At 51.6% G+C, this 24,409-nt stretch overlaps 10 protein-coding genes across 10 annotated transcripts; 5 read left to right on the plus strand and 5 right to left on the minus strand.

Moving 5' to 3' along the window:
• Positions 1-76: 76 nt before the first annotated feature.
• On the plus strand, positions 77-3,100 carry BO83DRAFT_378700 (sterylglucosidase 1). The gene is made up of 5 exons (XM_025531321.1): positions 77-253; positions 339-878; positions 941-1,872; positions 1,921-2,239; positions 2,308-3,100. The coding sequence occupies exons 2-5, from the start codon at positions 495-497 to the stop codon at positions 2,959-2,961; spliced, it is 2,289 nt and encodes a 762-aa protein (XP_025387895.1). The 5' UTR covers positions 77-253; positions 339-494; the 3' UTR covers positions 2,962-3,100.
• A 713-nt stretch (positions 3,101-3,813) lies between these two features.
• BO83DRAFT_417439 (karyopherin MSN5) lies at positions 3,814-8,450 on the plus strand. The gene is made up of 11 exons (XM_025534760.1): positions 3,814-4,817; positions 4,884-5,072; positions 5,130-5,601; positions 5,651-5,775; positions 5,824-5,895; positions 5,957-6,181; positions 6,232-6,335; positions 6,384-6,642; positions 6,692-6,834; positions 6,883-7,481; positions 7,533-8,450. Exons 1-11 carry the CDS (start codon positions 3,990-3,992, stop codon positions 8,207-8,209), a joined length of 3,693 nt encoding a protein of 1,230 aa, XP_025387896.1. The 5' UTR covers positions 3,814-3,989; the 3' UTR covers positions 8,210-8,450.
• A 5-nt stretch (positions 8,451-8,455) lies between these two features.
• BO83DRAFT_378702 (putative NADH-ubiquinone oxidoreductase subunit GRIM-19) lies at positions 8,456-9,421 on the minus strand. Its single transcript, XM_025531322.1, has 4 exons — positions 9,305-9,421; positions 9,082-9,188; positions 8,854-9,006; positions 8,456-8,773 (listed from the first exon to the last, which is right to left on the minus strand). The coding sequence occupies exons 1-4, from the start codon at positions 9,353-9,355 to the stop codon at positions 8,725-8,727; spliced, it is 360 nt and encodes a 119-aa protein (XP_025387897.1). The 5' UTR covers positions 9,356-9,421; the 3' UTR covers positions 8,456-8,724.
• Positions 9,422-9,583: 162 nt separating this feature from the next.
• Positions 9,584-11,078, plus strand: trm10 (tRNA (guanine(9)-N(1))-methyltransferase). Its single transcript, XM_025531323.1, has one exon. It carries the CDS (start codon positions 9,718-9,720, stop codon positions 10,981-10,983), a length of 1,266 nt encoding a protein of 421 aa, XP_025387898.1. The 5' UTR covers positions 9,584-9,717; the 3' UTR covers positions 10,984-11,078.
• Positions 11,079-11,250: 172 nt separating this feature from the next.
• Positions 11,251-14,351, plus strand: BO83DRAFT_361546 (uncharacterized protein). The gene is made up of 3 exons (XM_025529461.1): positions 11,251-11,509; positions 11,693-13,260; positions 13,313-14,351. The coding sequence occupies exons 1-3, from the start codon at positions 11,491-11,493 to the stop codon at positions 14,129-14,131; spliced, it is 2,406 nt and encodes an 801-aa protein (XP_025387899.1). The 5' UTR covers positions 11,251-11,490; the 3' UTR covers positions 14,132-14,351.
• BO83DRAFT_437662 (putative oxidative stress response protein Oxr1) lies at positions 14,342-15,984 on the minus strand. The gene is made up of 2 exons (XM_025536035.1): positions 14,854-15,984; positions 14,342-14,790 (listed from the first exon to the last, which is right to left on the minus strand). Exons 1-2 carry the CDS (start codon positions 15,816-15,818, stop codon positions 14,646-14,648), a joined length of 1,110 nt encoding a protein of 369 aa, XP_025387900.1. The 5' UTR covers positions 15,819-15,984; the 3' UTR covers positions 14,342-14,645.
• A 243-nt stretch (positions 15,985-16,227) lies between these two features.
• On the minus strand, positions 16,228-17,952 carry BO83DRAFT_378707 (epoxide hydrolase family protein). The gene is made up of 8 exons (XM_025531324.1): positions 17,648-17,952; positions 17,462-17,595; positions 17,132-17,404; positions 17,074-17,082; positions 16,837-17,026; positions 16,658-16,778; positions 16,431-16,595; positions 16,228-16,376 (listed from the first exon to the last, which is right to left on the minus strand). The coding sequence occupies exons 1-8, from the start codon at positions 17,866-17,868 to the stop codon at positions 16,293-16,295; spliced, it is 1,197 nt and encodes a 398-aa protein (XP_025387901.1). The 5' UTR covers positions 17,869-17,952; the 3' UTR covers positions 16,228-16,292.
• Positions 17,953-18,503: 551 nt separating this feature from the next.
• Positions 18,504-19,681, minus strand: BO83DRAFT_39429 (short-chain dehydrogenase). Its single transcript, XM_025533003.1, has one exon. It carries the CDS (start codon positions 19,632-19,634, stop codon positions 18,642-18,644), a length of 993 nt encoding a protein of 330 aa, XP_025387902.1. The 5' UTR covers positions 19,635-19,681; the 3' UTR covers positions 18,504-18,641.
• A 467-nt stretch (positions 19,682-20,148) lies between these two features.
• On the plus strand, positions 20,149-21,387 carry BO83DRAFT_445903 (shikimate/quinate 5-dehydrogenase). Its single transcript, XM_025536582.1, has one exon. It carries the CDS (start codon positions 20,397-20,399, stop codon positions 21,342-21,344), a length of 948 nt encoding a protein of 315 aa, XP_025387903.1. The 5' UTR covers positions 20,149-20,396; the 3' UTR covers positions 21,345-21,387.
• Positions 21,388-21,510: 123 nt separating this feature from the next.
• On the minus strand, positions 21,511-24,240 carry BO83DRAFT_361557 (fungal specific transcription factor domain-containing protein). Its single transcript, XM_025529462.1, has 6 exons — positions 23,810-24,240; positions 23,681-23,751; positions 23,459-23,602; positions 22,946-23,409; positions 22,550-22,820; positions 21,511-22,044 (listed from the first exon to the last, which is right to left on the minus strand). The coding sequence occupies exons 1-6, from the start codon at positions 23,836-23,838 to the stop codon at positions 21,557-21,559; spliced, it is 1,467 nt and encodes a 488-aa protein (XP_025387904.1). The 5' UTR covers positions 23,839-24,240; the 3' UTR covers positions 21,511-21,556.
• Positions 24,241-24,409: the final 169 nt, after the last annotated feature.

Raw genomic sequence — 24,409 nt, forward strand, 5'->3', positions numbered from 1 at the left:
GCGGGTACGGATCGTATATTCGTATGGTACGTCAGAGGCCCGGTCACCTTCCCGTTATCTCCAATCACCCGTGATACTCTCTCCGCAGTGATCCTGGATTCACTCTACCTTTGAGAGCGGATTCTCCAGGCACCAGGGGAATTTATGTGGTGCAGGATTCGCGTCTTATTTAATAAGTGCATTTCTTCATGTTCCACATCTGTCTTCACTCTCGTTGACTCCCTTTGATGGTTAGACAGTTTGCTCCTGCAAGGTTAGCGCGGATCCCCGATCGACACCTCATTCGGTCCCCCCGGCTGTCCTGCTGTACACCGTACTGACTGACCCTCAACTCCCAGAATAACCTATCTGTCAGCCGACCTGTCTCGTTACCTTAGACTGTGCTAGATAATCTCCGAGAGGTTGTGGCAGTCTGTGTCTACACCCCTTTTATCATACCTGGAGCGTCAACGCCGTTTCGTTGTCGCCTACTACCTACCTTGCCACTAGCAATCATGGGCTCTCTCCGACTCCGCATTGATGGTCGGACTTTCAAGGACTCGCACAATAGAGAGATTACATTAAGAGGAATAAACGTTGCTGGTGAATGCAAATACCCTAAGAACCCTGATACACCGTCCTACATCTCCGATAATTTCTTTGACGCCGATAACGTTTCCTTCGTCGGTCGCCCTTTCTCCCTTGACGACGCTCATACACACTTTGCCAGGCTACGCAAATGGGGCTACAATACTTTGCGATACATCTTCACATGGGAAGCGATTGAACATGAAGGGCCCGGAAAGTACGATGATGAATGGATAGCATTCACTATTGAGGTCCTGCGTATCGCCAAGCAGTACCAATTCTATGTGTTCCTAGATCCTCATCAGGATGTGGTATGTTCCCAGTCATTATGCTTGCTTGGTGGTAATGAAGCCCCTTTGCTGAACAAGCCCAGTGGTCTAGACTATCAGGAGGCTCCGGTGCGCCAGCCTGGACACTTTACGCGGCAGGCTTGAACCCGCGGACGTTCAAGAAGACCGAAGCTGCCCTTGTTCAAAATACGTATGATGTCCCGGCTGAATTCCCTAAAATGATCTGGAGTACGAATTACACCCGTCTTGTCTGTCAGACAATGTTTACCCTGTTTTGGGGAGGTCGGGACTTCGCTCCCAAGGCGATAATCAACGGCATGAACATACAGGACTATCTGCAAGGCCACTTCATTGCAGCGTGTCGATATTTCGCCCAGAAGATCCACGAGGCTGGTGACATCGAGAATGATGTCGTGATTGGGTGGGAGAGCATGAATGAGCCCCATCGCGGACTCATTGGAGTACAGGACATATCCGTGATCCCACCAGAGCAACAACTGCAGCTCGGCACATCGCCCACTGCTTTCCAAGCCATGCTTACTGGCTCGGGGCGAGCATGCGAGCAAACAACCTGGAATTTTGGCAGCTTCGGCCCTCATCAGACTGGCAGAGAACTTGTAGACCCTGAGGGTGAATCTGCATGGCTGCCAGCTGACTATGACGACCACAAATACGGCTGGAAGCGCGATCCCGATTGGAAATTAGGCGAGTGTCTTTGGGCTCAGCATGGAGTTTGGGATCCGTCGACGGACCAACTTCTCCAGAAGGATTACTTTTCCAAAGTGCCGCAGACCGGAGAACCCCTGAATTATGATAGGTTTACCAATACGTATTTTATGGAACACTATCGGGCTTACAGGGATGCTCTCCGAAGCGTGTGGCCGGGGGCAATCATGCTGTGCCAACCGCCGGTCATGGAAATACCCCCGGACTTGAAGGGAACAGCCGATGATGATCCTAACATGATCCATGCGGTACATTATTACGATGGATTGACACTCCTGACGAAACATTGGTAGGTGACTACTCAAATGTGCACAACCTGCGGTGCTGACAGTCACAGGAATCGGCTATACAATGTGGATGTAATCGGTGTTCTTCGAGGGAAGTATCTGACTCCGGCATTTGCCGTCAAGATCGGAGAGACAGCCATTCGGAATTGCTTGCGTGACCAACTCAAATTTCTCCGTGATGAAAGTCTCAAGTACATGGGGAACCATCCGTTGATTTTCACGGAGATTGGTATTCCCTATGACATGGACGACAAACATGCTTATAAAACCGGCGATTATAGCAGCCAAGTTAGTGCGATGGATGCCAACCACTTTGCCCTAGAAGGAAGCACGGGCAATGGCTTCACGCTGTGGCTCTACACCACCACGGTAAGCATTACCGCCTGACCGTCTGGAAGAGGGTCTTTGTCTAACAAGTTGCTTTCAATGTTTCACAGAACAACCACGAGTGGGGCGACAACTGGAACGGCGAAGATCTGTCAATCTACTCCCTCGATGATCTGGAGCTGCCAAGTGGCAAGCTTCTGGCACTGGAGGGTGAATCCCGAACGGACCCTGACCCTCATTCACCCGCCTACTCGGAAAGTCAGGGCAACCCAGAGCACCATCAGGTTGGACCCGGTAATTTGAAGGACGCGCTAGCCACACCGTCTATCACATCAGTATATACCCAGTCCAACGCAGACAAACTGGGGTTCCGAGCTGGAGAGGCATTCATCCGACCCAGCCCAATCTACACCTATGGAGATGTCTCGAAGTATGTTTTTGACCTCCGTAACTGTACGTTCACCCTATCGCTGGTCGGCAGCAAGCGGATTCCGGGAGATGAGATGGCAACGGAGATATACTTGCCCGAGTTCCACTTTCCTGATACACAAACTGTGGTTTCGGTCAGCAGTGGCGAGTGGAGCATCGACTACACGGAGATCAACTCGATCAAGGTGCAACGACTCCGCTGGTGGCATATGGAAGGGGAGCAGGATATCAAGATCCAAGGCGTGAAGCGGAAACCCGGCGACCTGAGCAGTGTATCGGCGGATGATCTGAACTATCTTGAGCAGTGCCAGAAAGGGAGTTGCACGGTGATGTAGATGGCTGGACCATCGCTGTTGCGTCGTAGTATAGCATTTGAGACGACAAACTATATTTTCTCAGATGTTGAGTGGAGTTTCGGTCATACTATATAGTTTATGGGTCATACGTACTAGTCCAAGTACGGTAATTGTTTTGCCTGTCTTCTAGATATCCTGTCATAGAACATACCAACGTAGGTTGCAATTATGGTCACTGAGTAGGGAACTGAAGCCGCCTATGGTTTTTAAGGGGTAAATAAACTCTCCTTTTCTATATGCCGACGGAGAGGGGAAGTTCCAGGGCTGATCCGGGCCTTATCGATAAGGCCAACCCCGGGAAGCGGTGAAGGGCAGGGCGTGCTGTGAGTGGTGCAAGCCCCTCCCTGACCGCCTAGTCGGTGTGGTGATTGGAGCAGCGGCGCGTGGAAAATTCACAGTGAGCTATTTATGATTGATTATGGTTCACCATTCTATTGTTGTTCCCGATCCTCTTCTTCCCTTAAAAGGTACTTTTCTTACTACTACTGCAACTTACTTCCTATCCCACTTTTGCAGTCTTCTTCCCTCCCCCCCCAGTCCAACTATCGGACGTGATAGACTCGGGTTCCCCCGTTCCCCTTCAACTCAACAAGCACCAAGAAGAGGGAAGCAATTCCTCAATTCCGTACTCGGAACATTCCTAGTTTCCCCGTGGTTCCCCCCCTCCTTATAAACCCTTTTCTTTAGGCAGAAACCGCATCCCCCATTCATTCCAGAACACCACTGCACCGCCGAGCCGCAACTGCCTCGGAGGCGGTTGCCGTGTGTCGCCCACCTTTTCTGGAAGGCTGATTGCGGCAGCGTTTGTTATTTGCCCAACGCAGTCCTACCTGACCCGCAACGACGGCTCTCTCTCTCTCATCGGGAAGAGTGACCAAGGCTTTACAAGGGCCTAGATCATGCCGGCATTGGTGCTGCCACTGCAAAAAGTTTTGAGTTAAACCCATTCCGCTATACTTATCCTTCCATTCCTCCCCCGGCGGCACTAGTTCCGTCAGATCCTATCCATGGCGGCCGAGGCAGATCTATCGGAGGGCCGCATGGCCGACATCATCCGTGCCCTTGAGCTCATCCATAGCCCCTCCTCGACAAATGAGCTGCGCAGGGAGGCCTTGACCTTTGTGGAGGCCCAGAAAAAAAGCGAATCCGCTGCTCGTAATGGTTTCCTGCTCGCTTCCCCCGAACAGAGCAACCCCTTGGTTCGCTACTTCGGCTTGGGTTTGCTAGATCACGTCTTGCGTCACACCTCCTTTGAGGCTTCAGAACAGATCGATGCACTGAGAGGCCTGGTCCTCAAGCTGGCCGAATCAGTACGGCCAGAAGATCCCCCGTATATCCGCAACAAGATCACCCAATTATGGGCCGAAGTCGCCAAACGGAGCTGGGGCTTGGACTGGAACGACATGGACGCAACGCTCGTCCAGTTCTGGAATGCTAGTCTTGTGCACAAGGATTTAGTCCTATCGATTCTGGAAACCCTCTCCGAAGACATCTTCTACCGCGAAGACACCGTCTCTTCCCTGCGCGGCACGGATCTCAATCGGGCTTTGGTGGAGATCTGCACTCCCCTGTCTGTCTTCGAGGAGATTCACCCAAAAAAGGACAGTATTGACCTGCGCTGTGGCCCGGAAGGTTGGCTTTCCCGCATCTGTGGGTTTCTGGCCGATTGTATTGGGAACATCCAAAACTCGAAGCAAGCCAAAGACTCGGCCCTGAAAGCTCTCGCGACTCTCAAGTCCGTCCTTGCATGGTCGATCCCCAAGGCAATTCTCTCGGCCAATTGCGTTCCTTCAATTGCCAGGGCTTTCACTTGTGATGACGAATATGTGTTGATGGTAAGTCTCCACCCAACCTGTGGTGGTCGTGCGAGGAGCATGTCGTGCTAATGTTAACCAATCTAGGCCGCGGTTGAAGCCCTGCATGCCTTGTATAGTCGTTCCAATGTCGACATCGAGGGTTTCCAACCACTTGTCCACGTCATGTACGAAACAGAGTCCTTGAATGTGCTGCAGAAACTCTACGAATGGTCCGTCGTTGGGCCTGACGACGTCGACGACCTACGATACACCATATGTAAGAAAGTGTCTGAGGTATGAAAAGAAAAACCGCACTTGACGGGGAGGCGCACACTAACGCATCATGAATAGATGATATCATATATTGCGGGTTTCCTTGAGGAAAAGTCTTTTGCCTTGGAAAGCGTACAGGGCCTTAACCTACCGTTCTTCTTCCACCTCACCGTCAGCGTTATTCAGAACCAAAGTCTTACTGTTTCGATTCCCGTTCTTCATGTGTGGTCTAAGTTAATCGCATCGGAGAGGATCGGAAATACTGACTTGGTTACTGGCCTCGTGCCTTCCCTACTGAGTATTTGCACCGAAAGATTGATTCGTTGGGAGTCTTTCCCGTCCGATTCGGAGAATGCTACGGTTGTTTTCCTCAACGAGGATATTGACACTATCCCCGAAAGACATGCATTCGTTGGTAACTACCGGCGCTACTGCTCGTCTATCATCGAAAGCATCGTACAAAAGAGACCACAGGAAGCCATTCTTCATATCTTATCGGAAGTTGACTCTAACCTAGACAATCTCTACGCCGGAGTGGAGCCTTTCAGCGGTATGTATGTCTTGCCTGGGTTTGAATTATTAGCTAAACCCTGCATCAGTCAAGTCGTTTTCGAAGAACTCAATGCCCCTGATGCGTGCCGACACGCAGTTCGCAGTCGTTGAGGCAACACTGAAGGGATACAATAAATGGGTGTCTGCGCATGGACGGATGCCCCAGCAAGACGTGCGAGACACGACTCCAATCACCGTTATTCAGCTAACATAACTGTAGGAACAAAAGCGGAGCGAACTAGAACAGATGCTAGAGGCATGGGCTTTCAAGCTGATGCAGCGGAACTTTGAGGTTCGACTGACTTGCCCTCAAATATTATGTTCCAATATAACCAACTCATGTTACCCTACAGGATCCAATCCTTAAGCAGCGGGTCATCAAGCTCGTTGTCGATATTTCATCCAAAGCTCTGGATAAGACCCCTAGCTTTGCACTCAAGGCCCTTGAGTATATCCTCATGACGCGTCTACCTGACCAGCCGGAATACCCAGTGTACTCCGAGTCCGTAAAGGAACTCCACGGCTTGACCAGCCATGAACTCCGGAGGTTGGCTATGCGTTATGCAGACTACTTTGCTGTAAGTTAGACCACCATGGCACTAAGCACTGCTAACTGTTCTGTCCACAGACCTTCTACGACATACTCGAGCCTAAGATCAAGGAGATCAGTATGGCCAACCGGGTAGATGACAAGCTTCAAATGGAGCTCACATCGATCCTGCTCATCATCATGTATGGCTCAACAACATCAGATCTAGCGTCCTAGTGCTGACCTTGCAGGCAACGTGCAAACAACGTCGAACCGTATCTCCGCCAGTCCCGCCTGGTGTCTTTTGTGGAACCCATAAAAATGGCTTGGCAGGAAGAGGAGTTTCGTAATATGAGCTCGACCTTTGAAGGCTTCTGCGTTATGCTCGGATTGCAGAGTGTTGGTCCATACATGCAAGCACGACATGCGCCCAAGCTCGAGGACTGGTCATCCGTGCCTCTGGATAGTGAGGGCAAGCTAATCCAGGAAGAGATGACCAGAAAGTTCCAGGTAATAATAACTCCCTAGTCATCACCAAAAAGTGCTAATTTCGGGATAGCAATTGCCTTTGAGAGGCACCAAGACTATGTTGGCCGTTTCCTCGGACAAACTTAAGAAAACAGATCAGGCGTACGAACTGGCCTGCAATATTTGGCATGACATCATTCCGACGATTCTGCCAACGCTACTGCAGCTTGTCAGGTAAGCCATCTGCCCATCAGCCCTGTATATCTGGCTAACCACACACAGTAACGCGCATGCCTTCCACAATCCAGAGAACTGGGGTGGCTTGCCTCATGACATGCGCGGTGTGGTCGAACGTATCCTGACCGATAGATTTTGGCAAGCTGGAATTTCCACTGGAAGCCGGGATGAATTCTATGCCAAGATCACGGCCTCAAAAGCCTCGCTTGAGGGATTTGCGTCCTCAGTAAGAGGCAAGATTCGGGCAGTTAGAGAATCCTGCTACTCCATGTTGTTCAGCATGAGCAGGCTGCGAGAGCATTTCTATGGGTTCGCAGAACTTCCCGGCCCCCTTGCCCAGGCGCTGTTCAAGGACTCCGCCCATCTTTCCTCCCATCAGTTCTCCGTCCTTCTTAACATTTCAAGGTGTTTGATTGATGACTGCCCTGTCCGCTTCCGGGCCCAGTTCCTGCCTCCAATGCTCTCCACTCTTTTCACAAATATCGACAAGAAAGTGACATCGGAGTGGGACGCCATTGAACGTCAGAAGGAAGGCCTTGGGGAAGGGGATCTGACCGATGAAATGAAATCGGAAAGTATCCTACGGCAGCTGACATACTCCGCGGTGATCTTCGTGGCAAGCCTCTTGGACCCGCAGAGAGGGGGTAAGTTGAGTGACATTGTGATTTCTATACTGTGCTAACTCTCTGTTTCAGACCCCGACGACGAGCCCGTAGATCCCAGTGTCCCACAGGCGGCACCGGCGCTTTCTGACTCCATCCGGCATTTTGTCCTCTCTTCTCCGGAGATCTTCGAGCCCGTGATGCTGTTTTGCACCCATGCCCTCCGTATGCGCGATACCCGGTGCTGCAGCATCATCACTCGCGTCATTCGCTCCATCCTTCAAGACTTTGCGCCCCCCAATGATACAGCAACAACCGTAACGATCCGCGAGTTTATCTCTTCCGAGGTGCTCAAGGCCTGCATCACATCTGTGCACGAACCTTACTTTGTTGACATGCAGAAAGACCTTGCCCAGCTCATCGCTTCCATCTGGATTTTGTATGGATCGTCCAGCCCCACCCCGCGGGCCGTGATGCTCAGCCTTCCGGGCTTGGACGAACAACGGGTTGCCAACGCAGAGGCTGCTCTCATACGTTCCTCCGCGGCGCGACAGCAGCGTGCGCTGATTTTGGATCTTCTGGAAGGCCTGAGAGGTGTGAGTATCGCCGAGCAGGGTAAAATTCTGGGCTCTCGTGAAGAACGCCGAAAGGCCAGGAGTGCGCTACAGGAACGGTACATGAGTACCGGTGAGATGGAGGGCCAACAGAATCACAAGGTCGATATCAACGATGGCCCGGACCTTGCCGGTGTCGCGGACTTGTTCGGTTGAAATCTCCCCCTAGATTCGGTGCGGCGGCCGCTCATACCCAGGTCTTCCCTTGTATAGTATGGTGGCTTTGGTTTCAAGCCTTCTCCGACATCACAGCCACCTTTTGCGGTTTTGACTTTTCTCACATATATAAGCACATAGACGCCTCCCCGGAGGTCATGGCAGCGACGCAGCATAGTCTAATGTAGCAGCGGTTGATAGACGCCAATTGGCAAGAAAAAAACAAGGAATACAAAACACTGAAAACGCATTGCGGAACTGGCCGGTCTCTTTGGTTTGGTATATCTACAACATACAATAGTAGCTCATCTTGACTATCCCGGTGCACCTGTTGATTCTCACGGAACCGCAGCCTACACGCCCTAACTGAATACTCCGAACCCATCATTTGCCTGCACATGAACCCCCCAATCAGATCAAGCGCAAGACGCTCGCCGTCCCAAAAAGGGAACGACCTGGGCAAACAGAAGACAACATAATCGAACGCACGCAAAATTTTATTATCTTCCAAGCGCTTATTGAGTGACCTTGCTGGGGGTATAAGTGAAGGTAGGGCGGACGAAGCTGTATTTCCAAAACCATGATTAGCGATTCCCTGCTGCCCAATTGACATCATCCAAATACAAGTGTAGAGTAACACATACCGGTCCGAGTTGTAGATCTTGGCATCCGTACCAAGGAGCTCCTTCTCACGAGCCTTGTCGGCGAAGTAGCGACGAGCCTGGTCACGGTCCTCCTCGGCCTGGAGAAGAGGCATGATGTGTATACGGCCCCACATCTTCTCACGGGCGAGTTCACTATTTCATTCCCATATTTGTCAATTTCCTTTTCTTCCTTTGCCAATTATTCGGGGGGGTCAGGCATGGACGTACTATTGTTCACGGACACCGTAGAAGAGCTTGTAGTATCCGTAGCCCATGATCAGGTGCATACCGATCAGGTAGTAGATGGGGCGGAAGCCACGGGCAGGGATGTTGCGCTATATAATTAATTAGCCATTGGCCTGCTTGCTTGTTCGTTCGAATGTAGGGTGTGTGGTTGTTCGTCGTGGAACGGATAAATCGGACGTTTCGTTTCGTGTCTGGTTTAACGCACCTTGTACTGCACGGGCAAGTAGCCCCCCTGCGGGGGCATATCCTGAGGCATGGTGACTGAGGGAGAAAAAGACTGGCGAGACAAGAGGAGGGGAGGGGGTTGCCGCAGCCTTTCAATCGAGGGTGGTGCTGGGAGATATGATGCGGTTGCGGATGGGAACTTGGGATGTTGTGTCACGTGATAGATGCATGGTTTGGTAATGAGCGCTGAGGGGGTTTTGATTGGTGGGGGGGCTTTTTGGATGATCTTCAGCTGGATAGCCGCTGGGTGTGTGCTTCACTGATTTTGTACCTGTTGGTGATTGTCTGTTCACCTTTTTTATTATATTTTTTTCGTCTCTGTAAGGGATTATTTATTGGATTTGTGAGAGGGGAGAGAAAGAAGTATTGCTAATTGAGGATTCCGACTACGTTATGGAGGAAGACAACGATCGGCCTAGAAAGCTTCCTAAGCTTGATCACGACGAGTCTCAGGATTCTGAGCCCAGAATGACCGGAGCGCTGCAGGTTGCTGATAATGTCTCTACGGCTGCCACGGCTGGGACAGACAATGGCGACAATGAGCAACCTACCATGACATCCGAGAATGATAATACTACTACTACTACCCACGGCGCCGCCGCCGACAGCACTACAGCCCCCACCACCGAAGATGGAGCGCCCAAGATCTCCAAGCGCGAGATGAAGCGCCAACGCCGCCGCGAACAATGGGACCAGCAGCGCGATCTTCGGCTCGCAAAGCGCAAGAAAACCGCACAGGCGCGCAAAGAGCGCCGCCGCGCAGCGTTCGAGCAGGCGCGGCTGGACGGTACGGAAGCCGAACTGAAGAAGCAATACGAACGGACCCAGGAGCGCTTCCGCAAGTCGACACTGCTTCCGCTTACATTGGTGATTGACTGCGGATACGACGAGTTGATGTTGGAGAAGGAGCGAATTTCACTGGGGTCGCAGATCACGCGGTCGTACTCGGATAACAGTCGGTCGGTGTATCGCTCGCATTTGGTGTTTTCGTCGTTCAATAAGAAGTTGAAGGAGCGATTTGATACGAAGTTGAATAAGCATTACTTGAACTGGAAGGGGGTTAGGATCCTGCCGGATGATTTTGCCGAGGTGGCGGAGAAGGCGAAGGAGTGGATGGTTGTTCCTGACGGGGGTAAGATGGAGGGGGTGTTTGCTGATAAGACGGATATGAAGCCTGAGGATGGGGAGGTGGTTTATCTGAGCAGTGACAGTCCCCATACGTTGACGGAGTTGAAGCCGTTCAGTACGTATATTGTTGGCGGGTTGGTGGATAAGAACCGGCACAAGGGGATTTGTTACAAGCAGGCTGTGGAGAAGGGGATCAAGACGGCTAAGCTGCCTATTGGGGATTATATTCAGATGGCGTCCAGACAGGTGCTGGCTACGAATCATGTCGTGGAGATTATGCTCAAGTGGTTGGAGCTGGGGGATTGGGGGAAGGCGTTCTTGGCTGTTATTCCGCAGCGGAAGGGTGGAAAGTTAAAGGAGTCGGGGGCTGAGGCGGAGGGGTCTCAGCACGAGGAGGATAATGCAGAGGAGGAAGAAGAGGAGGCGCTGGAGCAAGCTCAGGAGGTTACTGATGAGGCGGTTGAGCAGGCCCAGCAGGCTGCAGAGGTGCCTGATCAGGCTATGGCAGAGGTGCCTGCGGAGGGCAATTGAGGGGTGCAGTGCTAAGTAACGTGTATATATGCAGCGGTATAAGCTGCCATGAGCTGTCTACTCGATGAGGAGCTGGCCAATCTACATTTCTTCCAATGACGAGCAGGAAGTGATGCTTCGTAGTACTTTCTAGATTTGTAGAACTACTGTCGCTGGAAGTGGTGTAGGGAGATGACATAATCGCACCGCCACACGTGCCGCGCCACATGGTTGCCACCGAGCGATGGATGACGGCAACCAAAACAACAACAACTTCGCCGTTCCATCTTTTTTTCGTTTCTTCCTTCCAGAAGCTCCACAGAGACTCGCCTGCTCTTTGCTCTGTTTGCTGTCTGGGCCCTGGCCTTCTTCACTCTGCCCCCAGACCAAGGCTCATCCTTTCCTGTTTCCTTTCCCGTCCCCTCTGTTGTCTGGTGACCTGCCTCAATCCCTGTCCCTAGCAACCCACCTTATCTCAAAGTTCAGTAAACAAGGTTGCTGTTGCTGAGCAGCAAAGCAGCTCCAGCCATGTTTGTGCTCCGCAATGGTAAGTCCCTTCCATCCCCGGATGTCTTTTCCTCGAGGGCAGCTCTGCCTTCTTCACTTTGGCTTTGCTACCCCGCCATCTGCCCCTCCTCCCCTCATCGTCCTTCCCTGCTTCCTCCCCTCCCACCTTCATCACTTATTGGTGCCCCTCTCGTACTGACGTATCCTCTCGGGACTTATGCAGTGAGCAAGTACCTCTTCGGAGACTCTTCCAAGGAATCTATTATCGAGATCCCTCAGGGACAACTCTACCTCGTTCGCCCTCTGTCGCCCAAGGGCTACTCGGAGCTCATCTTCAAGGACGCCGCCGCCTCCATCAGACGCACCGGTCAGGAATTTCAGTACCAGCTCGTTATCCAGCGCGCCTACGAGGAAGGCGAGGAGGAGCTCGGGGAAGAGGACGACGAACAAGGCGGCAGTGACAGCCTCGACAAGGACGAAAAGGTCTTCCTGCTCGATCAGGCGTTGCACTTCCGCTCCGAGGTGCGCGACGGAGGAGCAAAGATCTTGGCCTGGAGAGACCTGAGTGGCGACGTTGGCGACCTCTTCGAGTTTGTCTGCGACCCCTCCGTACCTTCGGATAAGGTTTCCACCTTCGAGCTAGCCGCTCTGCAGTGCCAGTACGAGCGCGCATACCGCCGGAGCTCCCAAAACGTGAGCCGCGAAGATCTGCAAGAGTTCTCTTTCCAGGAGGAGAGGCCTATCCCGTCTGCAAGCCCTATCTCTTCTTCAGCACGGTCTCCTGCTCGGTCGCTGACATCTGGAGAGTCGACCGCCGCCATGGTGAAGGACGTCGAATACTCGCGGTCCAAGGGACAAATCAAGCCCGCAGCCTCGGAGGAAGCCACAGTTGCTCCCCCTTCTGCAGCTCAGCCTGAAGCTAGAGAGGTCCTCGCCCAGGAGAAGGCCGAGCTGCACCTGTTCGATTTTGTGAGCGGAACGTTCGTTTTGCAGGCAACCAGCGTGACTGCAACGGTTTCTGAGGTTGGTGACTGGACGTACTGGCTCCAGATCAGCGGAGAAGACAAGGAGTGGCTTGGACAGGCTGTCGTTGCGGACATCAACCCCGTTTTCAATTTCGAATATCTGTCTTTTATCTTTAATGCCTACGGTGAAGATGGTTCGGCTTACTCCTGGCTCTTGCGCTTCAAGGACCAGGAGACTGAGGAGAGGTTCCAGGAGGGTCTCATGCAGGCTCTGTGGGAACAGCTGAATGAGATGAAGTGGACGAAGGTCAAGGAACAAGAACGGGAGTACGTGCTGGATGCCTTCCAGGATCTCACAATGGAGGATGCCGAGGAACGCGAAGCCGAGGCTGCAGAGGAGGAGGAAGAAGAAGAGGAGAGTGAGGAGGAAGACCACTACGACGGTCAACGCAGCGAACACTACGACTCTGACGAGGAGCAAGATGATGTCGTTACGCGGGATGACGATGGAAACGTCAACTCTCAACTTGCTGTCGGTTACAAGCATGACCGCTCCTTTGTCGTTCGTGGCTCCAAGATTGGCGTCTTCAAACACACTCCCGACAACAACCTGGAGTTCTCTACCAACATCTCCAAGGTTGAGACCCCCAGGGGCAAGCTCTTCAGCCCCAAGAAGGTCATGTTGCACGCCGAAGACACCAACATGATCCTCCAGAACGGTGACGATCCGAACTCGCTTTACCGGATGGACCTGGAGTATGGTAAGATTGTGGATGAGTGGAAGGTCCACGATGACATTCCGGTCACTACCTTTGCTCCTGAGACTGTGAGTAACCTCTCTATCTGGTTTCATGTGAAATATCTGCTGACTTGCCTAGAAATTCTCTCAAATGACCGCTGCACAGACCTTCGTTGGTGCTTCCAAGAATGCCCTCTACCGCATCGACCCTCGTGTCGACGGAAACAAGTTGGTGGACACAGACCTGAAGCAGTATGCCAGCAAGAATGACTTCTCTTCGGTGGCTACCACTGAGAAGGGATACCTTGCCGTCGCCTCCAACAAGGGTGATATCCGGATGTTTGACCGTCTTGGAATCAACGCCAAGACGCATATTCCCGCTCTGGGAGAGCCGATCATCGGTCTGGATGTGTCTGCGGACGGTCGCTGGGTGCTCGCAACCTGCCGGACATACCTCCTCCTCATCGACTCGCTGCAGAAGGAGGGCAAGAACGAGGGCAAGCTTGGCTTCGAGCGCTCCTTCGCCAAGGACTCTAAGCCGCAGCCTCGTCGTCTGGGTCTGCAGCCTGCCCATGTGGCCCAGTTCCAGCACGAGACGAAGAAGCCTATCAGCTTCACCCAGGCGCGTTTCAACACCGGTGTCGACAGCCAGGAGACATCGATTGTCACTGCCACTGGTCCTTTCATCATTACCTGGAGCTTGAAGAAGGTCGTTGCGGGACGCAAGGACCCCTACACCATCAAGCGTTACGGCGAGGACGTCATGGCGGACAACTTCCGATTCGGCTCGGACAAGAACGTCATTGTGGCCCTGCCCAACGAAGTCAACATGGTTGCCAAGAGGAGTTTGATGAAGCCCACTCGCGAGAGTATCGCCGGACCCCCCGTCACTCCCCGTCGCCGAACCCAATGGGGCAGCCGGTTAGGCAGGGACGAGATTGTCAACTCGCCTTACTGATGTGTGGCTTTTCATGTTCTTTTGCGCCGCTGCATACCCTCTTGATGTTTCGGTTTCTCATACTTTTCTATTTTCTTCTTCCACTCTGATATTTTGTGAAACGGTTTAATGTCTTTTCACGGTGATTTGAACGGATGGCGAACGGTTGCACTGCGGAATTAAGCATTGATATTTGTACCCTTATTAGTAGCTGATAATCCGACTACGAATTATGACTGACGTTGCATGATGGTTAATGGATGACATTCTGGGCCGACGGCCACGTAGTATATAGTTGTGCTTCTCGTTGACAGGTATCCCGTACCTGTTGCGGCGCTGCCTCAAGCCCCTAGTAGCTAGCTTGACGTAGGCAATTCAAGCCAGCAATTGCACATCCAGCCCCAAAACACCACCACCAATCAACCAACCCATGATGTTCGACCATTCTGCCAGCAGATGATAGTCACGCATCCCACTCACTCGAACAATTACAGCCAAATTGACATTGGCAATATGTCAAGCAGTACTTCCCCACTCAAGACCCAATATACCACACCTCCACATCAATAATATCAAACTTGACGCCCTCATCCGAGAGCGGCTCATTCCCGAAAGTCTGGCACGACGCACTAACACCCTTTTCCAGACTCGAGTCAACCCATAAACCATAGTGTCCGTCACTACACCCATTAGCATCATCATCATAAGACACAGCACAAGAGAAAGATAAGGAATCAACATACCCCCCACCCAAACTCAAAAACCCCGTCTCACAAAACATCATATAATCATTAACCCCGGAATACGGAAACGCCTTGAAGCGAATCTGCTCGGGCGTGGCAGTCCCACTCGTCCTTCCACTACTTGCACCACCATTCCCAGCTCCAGAGGTAGAAGTAGGGGAAAGCCACTTCTCCCCCTCCGCCCGGCGCAGTGTCGTCGACCGTCCCGCATTCGTTGTGTCCGCGCTCGGAGGCAACGGTAACCCGGCTTTCTCTAGCAGTTCGGCCTCTACACCTGCTCCTCCTCCTCCTCCTCCTTCCTCACCGGCGCTATCCCCATTGATGAAATTGCTCAACATAGCCGTAGCAGGCGGCAACACGCTCGCCCTCCAGAGGAAACACTCCCCGGTGCCGTAGTAATGCGAGTCCGGGTGCGGGGGTTCAGTCATGTAGGCGCCGAAGACGGCGTTCGAGGAGGGGGACGCATCCCTGATGACGAGGACGTACCCGGCGCGAGGGCTGCGGGTGGACGCGATGTCGCGGCAGTTGTCGTATAGGGTGGAGAGGGAGGCGCCGTCGCGGTCGAGACTGTAGGCTAGGTGCCAGGTGTTGCAGAGTTGGAGGCGCGGGGGGACTAGGAGGCGGATTTCTTCGGCGAGGGAGCGGGTGAGGAGCGGAGAGGGGTCGGAGAGCGTGAGGGGGGTTAGAGGGGGAGGTTGGAAGGGGGAGGCGGTGCGGATGGGAGTGAAGACGGGGTTGGAGGGGTCATTGGTGCTGGTTTTGCGGCGCATGTTGTTGTTGTTGTTGGTGTTGGTGGAGGGGGGATCGGTGAGGCGGCGGTAGAGACCGGAGACGACGTGGGTTACTGGGTAGGAGAAGTAGGAGGCGGCGGATTGTTGGATGGAGGAGGGGGTGGTTGCGTTGGTGCTGCTGCTGGTTGTGGGGGGTGGTCGAGATCCAGATCTCGAGCTGGAGGAGGACGACATGCGTGCTGCTGCTGCTGCTGCTGCTGCTGCTGCTGCTGCTGCTGCTGCTGTGCGGGCGATGACGTGGGTTTTTTGGTTTGGGGGATGGATTAGTTAGGATTGGAAGGAAGGGGGGTAGATTAATAATGGGGATAGGGGGAGATCATGCAATTGAGATGGATGAGAGGGGGGTGGGAGGGATGGGATAGGGGAGGAGTAGGATGATGTGGTGGAGAGGTAGAGGAAGATAAGAGATGCAGAAGGAGGAGGGAGGTTAATTAATTAATTAATCCATTTAATGTTCGTCACGCTTTGCGGATCGGCGGGAGAGCTTCTATACGGAGGTTTCCCCTCCTGCCTTCTTTTGGTAATTAGTCGTGCTTGTGCATGGTATGGCACATGCCAATTATTTTATAATAATTTTTTTGCTGTCAAAAATACGATTGGTGAATCAACCATTTACAACTATCTGCTAGTTACTAAGCTACTGTATTCCTACTTCTGCCATACCTGCTCGACAAATGCTGTCAGGTCGGCCTTCAGCTCGCGTGGACGCTCCAATGCGGCAAAGTGTCCTCCCTGTCGATCAATGTCAGATTTTCAACGCACGATTTTATACTGGGGTTAACCTACCTCTGCATGATCCCGGAAGAATACTAGATTTCCCGTTGTAGCAATCCAGCTCCGAGGGACAGGACAAAGGTCCTTGGGGAAGAAGGAGAACCCAAACGGCTTGTGAATATATAATTCCTTCTGCAGCATCGTCGCTCCATTGGGGACGGGGGCAGTTGGGGTAGTCTACACGGTCAGCACAACAAAGACTGATACTAGTACCAACAGGTTACATTCTTCTAACATACCTCCCGGTAGGAATGAATAGCCCGCGGAAAACTTTCCGTCAGCCAATACAGGCTCACCATCTCGAGGATAGTCTCAGAAGGGAGGGGTTTATCCACCCATTGGAGAAATTTCTCACCAATCCTGGATGCAGTCAGCCAGAATCTTTAACATAGGTTTGTCCGAAAAAAAGCAAACCCACCATGCAAGCAAGGCGATCGGACTGCTGGATAGTACATGGCCAATAGTACTGGGCCGAGTACTGTGCTCCATGGCGTAAGCTAGGCCCTCGGTCATGAATTTCTCCACTCGCGCAATTCCCTCCCTCTCCGCTGCAGTCAAGCTCTCAGTTGACGGGCCTTCAGGGGGAGCCGTCATTACGCACAGGTTCACTACATTGTTGGTGTCTTGTAAACATATATGAGGGCGGTGCACTTACAATGAACCGCTGGTGGAAGTTAGCATGGCAGCATATTTGATGGCGAAGCAGCACTAACCTTTGCAAGCGTCGAAACTCACGCCCAGTAGTCGTCCAACAAAGCTACCAATATCGCCACCTTGAATAATATAACCACTTCCAAACCCGAGGTCCTTCATCAACTGGTCTACGACCCGGGCGACATCCATCAAGCCGAAGTTCTTGTCCAGCGGGGGACCAGATGAGAAAGTATACCCAGGAAGGGACGGAACAATCAAATGGAAAGGCAAGGTTTCAGGAGAGTACTCCTCCCGGAATAGCTGCAGGACCGGGTAGAACTCGACGAAGCTGCCTGTGAAGTCATTAAACCTGTTGAACCTACCGTAAGCGAGGCGAAGTATATACTTACCGGGCCAACCATGGAGCAATGCGATGGGCACAGCATCTTCTCTTTCAGAGAAGAGAGCAGCAAAGTGAATGGTGAGACCCTCGATCTCCGTGGTAAATTGAGGGAAAGAGTTCATTCGAGCTTCAAACGGTCGCCTACATTTGCCTGTCAGCATTGCACATCGATGGACCAGCTAAGGAACCGAACCAGTCAAACTCCGAGAGCCATTTCTCCCGCATCGTTGTCAGCCATTCGGAAGTAATGCCAAACCGGCCATCCGACTGCAAGCTCTCATAGGTGGGAGGAGCAATCTTGGACAGTCGAATGAGGGTTTTCAGGTCGTTCAACTGTTCATCCGGGATGGAGACAGTGAAGGGATTAGGCGAAATGCTCGCCGACGTGGGAAACTTGGCGAACGGAGCGGACATGATGAGTTGAAGCTGGGTGGATGTATGAAAAGAAGAAACGGAGATGAATAAGAGAGAAGTGGTAAGAAATGAGGGGTTGCCCAGAATATGTATTGAATGATAAGCAATAATAGATGATGGGCGGCGGGGTCACGGCTGGTCCGAGGCTCACCTTCACTACTACTGATATTGCTCCTCCAATAAGCTTCACGCAGATACGACAGCGCAAGGATTGGACAGAGCCATCCATGCTTATAAGCATTTCTGCAAGCCCTCTTGGCATTGCATCGATATCATCTGTCATTATTAGAGTCAGCATATACCACGACCTGTCACCTGATGCGGATGGGTGCAACTATCACTTCATTTATTCTGTTTATTCGAGAATATAATAGAACACGAAAGGTTTGGAAAATAAAAAGTGCCTACGAGTATTTGGGGATCCAAGTAATTTCAACGAAGGCAGCAGATCGACATGCATGTGTACGGCCATTATCATGCGCAGGGAGAGAAGGAATCGTAGTTGATTGGATCACTTTCATGGCTACTGCTGCAGTAAGCTCGACTTCAACATGAAAGTTAGATTTTGAGTTATGTACTAAACTGATTGGAGATTATTATCTAGACAAGTCACTTCCACTTGTGTCCGGAATCCCTTAGAACAAACACGGGCAGTATATACTGAAGTTTCAAGACACGCTTGGATACCTCCGCGTGGTCAGGAATTCGGTAGCTAAGAAAACGAAGATATTAAGGAACATCCTTTCTGTCATGATAAGCCCCTCCAACCATATCTACATATAATCCCTCGTCTTCTCCTCACAAAACTCCCAAAACTCACACGCCCTCCCCGTCCCACCCTCCTCCTTACTCCTCATCGCATCCAACAACCCCGGCGCCACAGCATCATGAATCCTCCCCCATGGAACAACATACGCACCATTATTCTCCAGTCCCAAATCCCCCGACAACCCCGCGTACAGCACCGTATGGGCCGCCAAAGCCGGACTATGCAGCAGCGGCCAAGAGAGAATCTTCATCCAGCGTGCATTCCTCAGGAGATTCGTATTAGCTGCGCCCGGATTCTGCGCTACACTGACGATGCCTTTCTCGCCATACCGACGGGCCATCTCCGTGGACAGGAACCAGTTCCCCAGCTTGGAGGTGACGTAGTTCCGCACAGTGTCTTTCGGTGGGTTGGTTAGCTCTGACATGATGATGCCTTCGGGCGGAGCGGAGAGCTCGGCGACTTGGCTGCTTGTCCAGATGACGCGGACGAAGCCGGGGGTGGTGAGTCCAGAGTCGGATGATGCTGCAGCTTCGAGGAGGGGGGTTAACAGCTGGGTGAGGAGGAATGGCCCCAAACAGTTTGTTGCGAGTTGGAGCTCGATGCCTTGTTTAGAGACGCTGCCTAGCGGAGGTTGGGACACGCCGGCATTGTTGAAGAGAAGATCGAGCTTGGTTTCTTTGCCGCGAAAGGTAGAGGCGGTAGCCTTGATGGTAGAGAGGTCGTCTAGATGGAGTTCGAGGAAATGTAGCTCGCCTGGGCTGCACTTGGAAGTCTTCGGGACGGACTTCTGGATAGCCTGGATGGCCGCCTGAGCAGCGGACTCTGATCGTCCTGCTATGTAGACTTTGGCGCCTTTGCAGTAAAGGACCTTGGCTACTTCGAAGCCGATGCCTGATGCGCCACCGGTGATGAGCACCACTTTTCCCAATTGCTGGGGTAGGTCATCAGGGGTGAAGGTTGGGCGGGGAGGGAAGAATTGAGAGAATTGGGCTCCCATTGTGGAGACTATTGATAGTCGGTGCTGTGGACATGGGACGCAAGACGATTCAGTCACATATTTATGTGTTGGGTTCTTGGGCGAGACCCCTGCAGGGCCTGTTTAGTCCCGTCAATCGCTATACATGTTTAGACGAGCGGACCAACCGGCGCGACTAAAGAACTAACCGGCTCGGTTGTTAGCGTTGACACTCAGCTAGCTCAGCCTGCTGGGAATTCGCTTTGTTTCCATTTCTGTGGGTGGTTGCCATGTTCTATGTAGATCATTACTTGTTGCATGAATACTAGGACAACGACGATGAACTGGTGGTAGAGTGTCGTTGGGGAGGAGGCTGTCAAAATGTTCTCCCAGCCTTGCGAAATCCATCTAGACTCGACCAGCACATCACGGGTTGCCATTTCCTCGCACTGTCTAGTTACCGCAGAATAAAGACCACTAACAAGGCATTAGTTTTTCCGCATTTCATATCAAGACTAATATCTCCGTAAGAACGCCGTTGCCATATTAATCGGCAGCACTCCCGACGCAGTCCACAACGCTACGGCAACCCTCCCGATGCATCGGCATCTGGGTCTACAACAGCAGCATCCCCAGTAGTATTTAGATACATCCGTATTCCGCATATTCCTACTCAAAGAACCTACTTTTCTGAGACACCCTTCCCTTGACTCATCGCTACCTCATAACATCCTCCAGCCACAGACCAATAAAAAAAGAACAAAAAAGCACCATGCACCACCTCCCCAACCCACCATCCAAACCATGCTCCTAAACCTCACACGCCCCGAAATCCACCACTTCCTCCATATCATCTCCTCCACCCTCATCTCCTTCTCCACGGCCCTCGAACGGCAACACCAACCCTCACCAAGCACCATATCCCGTCTCAACGGACAACGCACACTCTTCCGCCCCTTCACCTCCCCAGACAGCATCGGCGCCAAGCTCGTCGTCGAGCCAGCTCCCAACTCCACCACCGGAAAACGCGAGCACCCAATCCAAGGCCTCCTCTTTATACTAGACCCGCTGGGAAACCCCACGGGAATCTTATCCGCCGAGGAAATAACCGGCTATCGGACGTCGATGAGCGCCATGATTCCGTTCTCCTGGCGAAAGCATGTATCGAATATAGTGATATTCGGGGCTGGGATGCAGGCATTGTGGCATACGCGGTTGATATTGGGGTTGAGGGGGGAGGAGGTGAGGTGTATTACGTTTGTGGGTTCTTCGAGGGGGCGAGTGGAGGCGGTGATTGGGAGGGTGAGGGGGGAGATGGGGGGGAGGTGGGGGTCAGACGAGTGTAAGTTTCGGTTTGTGAGTGCTGAAAATGGGAGCGATGGTGAGGTTGAGAGGTGTTTGAGGGAGGCGGATTGTGTGTTTTGTACGACGCCCTCGCAGAAGATGCTTTTTCCGGCGGCGTGGGTGATGGAGAGGGGTGAGGTAGGGAGGAGGCCGTTGGTTTCGGCGATTGGGTCTTGGTTGTCGGAGATGATTGAGTTGGATCCGGATTTACTTAGGGGGGTGGTATGTGGTGAGGAGGGGATGAATCCGTGGACTGGGGAGAGGGGAAGGGGGGTGGTGTTGGTGGATGATAGGGAGTATGCGGTGCATGGGTGTGGGGAGGTTGTGCAGAGTGGGTTGGCCGGGGAGGATTTGGTAGATTGGAGAGGTACTTGCTGTGAAGAGTGGAAGTATTCAGGTATCTGGTGATAAGCATGTTCAGCATGTGGAGAGGTTTATACAGGAGGGGTTAGTTGTTTATAAGAGTATCAGCGTGGGTCTTACTGATTTGACGGCTGGCCGGGAGGTTTTGAGATTTTATCAGGAGAAGCAGGGTAGTTGTAAGAGATAAGTAGTCAATTATCATTTTTAACAGGAAGTTCACCATTGAGATGTTCAGCTGCAGGACATATATACTAGGACTACCAAATAGCATGGTTGTCCATCATTGTCGATGCCCATTCTGCATCAAACAATTCAATCGAGTTCACCATGGCCATCATCTCAGCAGATGTCAACGATGGCTCAAATGCACATCCCGCCGTCAGTGTGAAATCACCCCCAAGGAACGGATCAGAGCAAGAGTTCTCTGCGATAGGTGTTGCTGTATGAGCCTCATGTGAAGAAAGCGGCTGTTTTGTGATAGAGTGTAGAGGAAGTTCAAAATTGAAATGCCCATTCTGGTCCTGGCGTGGCATGAGCAGATTCAGTTTCTCGTCTAGCTGCTGTATTTCCGAATGCCGGAACCGTGCTATCTGATTCCCAGCCTCGACCATGTCATTAAATATTAGGTCCGCTGTAGCGTGCCACCACGTATCGTTGGCTACTAATTGACGGTCTATTGCCGGGGCCATTAGAAGCACCACCGTGGAGATAAAAACAGATTCCAGATCAAAAGTGAGGAAGGTTTCTAGTCGTTCTGTTAGTCTCATAAGGATCTCGGACGGACTGTTCATTACCTAGAAGGCCCTGAGACGTTAGACCGTGCAGAATCCTTATGCTGTGTAGCGCAGAGTCTAAGCACATCCTGATCAAATTCCTGACATTGGAGATTTCTGGAGGGATTGAACACATGTTTCCGCAGACTCAAGTCGGATTTTGAGAAAGCAGAACAACAAAGGCCTGGTAGCCACTATTACGCACTAATCGAGTCAATATGAGAATGATGGCTAGAAAGTAATTCTCACCTGTTGATAAAATAGGTGCAGGTATGCTGCTACTCGAGAGAGTCCACTGTCTGTCGCTTCAAGATGCAGAGGAAATGACTTGTTCAGTTCATCTGCCAGTCCTGCTAGGTTGGACAATGCTGCTTTGATGTTCAATAAAAAGGATCGGTCAAGTCTGCCATCAGTGGCATAAACTCCTGTATCTTTTTGAGTAAGGTCATCGAGGCTGAAAAGGAATGGGAAGCTTACTGGCGTTAATATCAGCTATGCTCCGGCATAACTTGATGTGCATGTCTAAGATTGTGATGTTTTCCGAACCCACAGGAGAAGGCAACTTGGTTTGAATGAAGTGGTCGTCGACAGACTGCGGAAGCCCTTGGATAGATGTCATGTGCCTGTCCAGAATATAGACAGTCCACCAAATCTTCCGGCACCTCTCCACACTATCCCGTCCCAGGTCCATGACGGGCATACAGGTGTGCATGCCGTGAGCCATGGCCATTCGCATCGCTTGGCCCACCTGTATCTGATTAGCGAACGAGTTCGCAAATATCCCATGGGGAGCCTGACATAGTTATGAGAGGCAGTTCGACAGTCGAGGGATTGGTAAAAAATGGCAATACAGCATAGGATCTCGGTCGATACTATCGGTGAGGAGTAAAGGAGGGTGTGATCTGGCAGAATTTGCAAAGCTTTGACAAAAAGGCTGATACCAAGGGGCTTTCCTTTCAGGTACTTCACTTGAGTGAACATTTTCCCGAAAGCCAGAATGATAAGAAAGTGGATATACCATAGGCCCTTTGTTCTTGTCTGCTGATCTTCCGAGTAGAAGCTATAGAGTGATTCCATAAAGTCACTGTCATCAAATAAGTGGTATAACTGCCCGCAGCGAAACTTGACGGCATTGATCAGGTATATGGCATGGTCAAGAGTTGGAATGAGAGGGCTTTCTGAACTCGGATCAGTTCGAGATCCGTCCCAGCCTAGATCATAAGCCGTTCCCTCGAACACCAGTACCTCGGTTGGTAAGCATCCTTTGTGGACATGTTCATGAACCATACTGAGTACGCGTCGAGCGAAGGACCAATTAGAGGATGTTCCTAAATAATCTAAAAGTTGTTAGACATTCCTCGAGGTCACGAAGTGATATTAACGTACAAGTTCTTCCATTGCCCGGTGACATAAAGGCAGGTGGCCCGAAGACTAGTGGATTCACCAATCCACATTCAAGATTTTCTCCGTCTGGGGGAGTATGATAGTTATCCGGTGTGTTCTCGGGAGGACGTTCACGAGAAGCCGAGCCTGAAAATGTTAGCAATCACTTAGTGGGGAGACCTTGAGGAGGTCCAATGAGTACTAAACTATTTTCGGGAGCCAAACCTAAAGATGTGTGACGGTCACTTGTATCTTTCTCCAATTGTGCTGCTCTCTGCTTCAACTCCGCAATCTGCCTATGTAGCTCTCGATTGTCAGTCGACGGTATGAATGGTTAGGCCCAGTGTGGCAGACCTCCGTGTCACTAGAACCTTTTGGCTCATGTCGTCGAAAATGCAAGAGAAATTCCGGCTGCTACAGCTAAAGCATGGCTGTGTTCCAGAACACTTGATCTTCTGTCTTCGACATCGTACGCACCTTTCCGGAAATCTTTAGCGATAGTAGTTAGTTCAACACGAATAACTCTTACACCTTAGCTGATCGCTTTCTGGCTTGTGCGACGCCTGCCACTGAACTCTTTCTCATATTGGGTGAAGCGTACAAAAAAGTGATTCAGGGCATGTTCCAAGTATGACGGCGCAGTAGGGAAATTCAGTAGGAACATGCGATAGAACAACTTAGAGTGAGGTTAAGAAGCAAAGTTCAGCAGAGAGTTTCGGAATAGAAAAGGTGTATTGAGTAGAGACAAGATAGATGAAACCACAGATGAGAAAACGCTATACCATGAGAAGAGATTGTAATTTGAGAAGAAATTCTGATAAGAAAGATACTATAATTTAAGAAGGACTGGTGTGAGAAGAGACAGATCCTTGTCAGAAGATACCCCCACAAACAGGCGGGGATCTATTCCCCGCTTATCGGCGTATTTCCGTACGAAGACTTGCAAATAGCACC

Source organism: Aspergillus eucalypticola, assembly GCF_003184535.1.
Source record: "Aspergillus eucalypticola CBS 122712 chromosome Unknown BO83scaffold_13, whole genome shotgun sequence".
NCBI lineage: Eukaryota > Fungi > Ascomycota > Eurotiomycetes > Eurotiales > Aspergillaceae > Aspergillus > Aspergillus eucalypticola.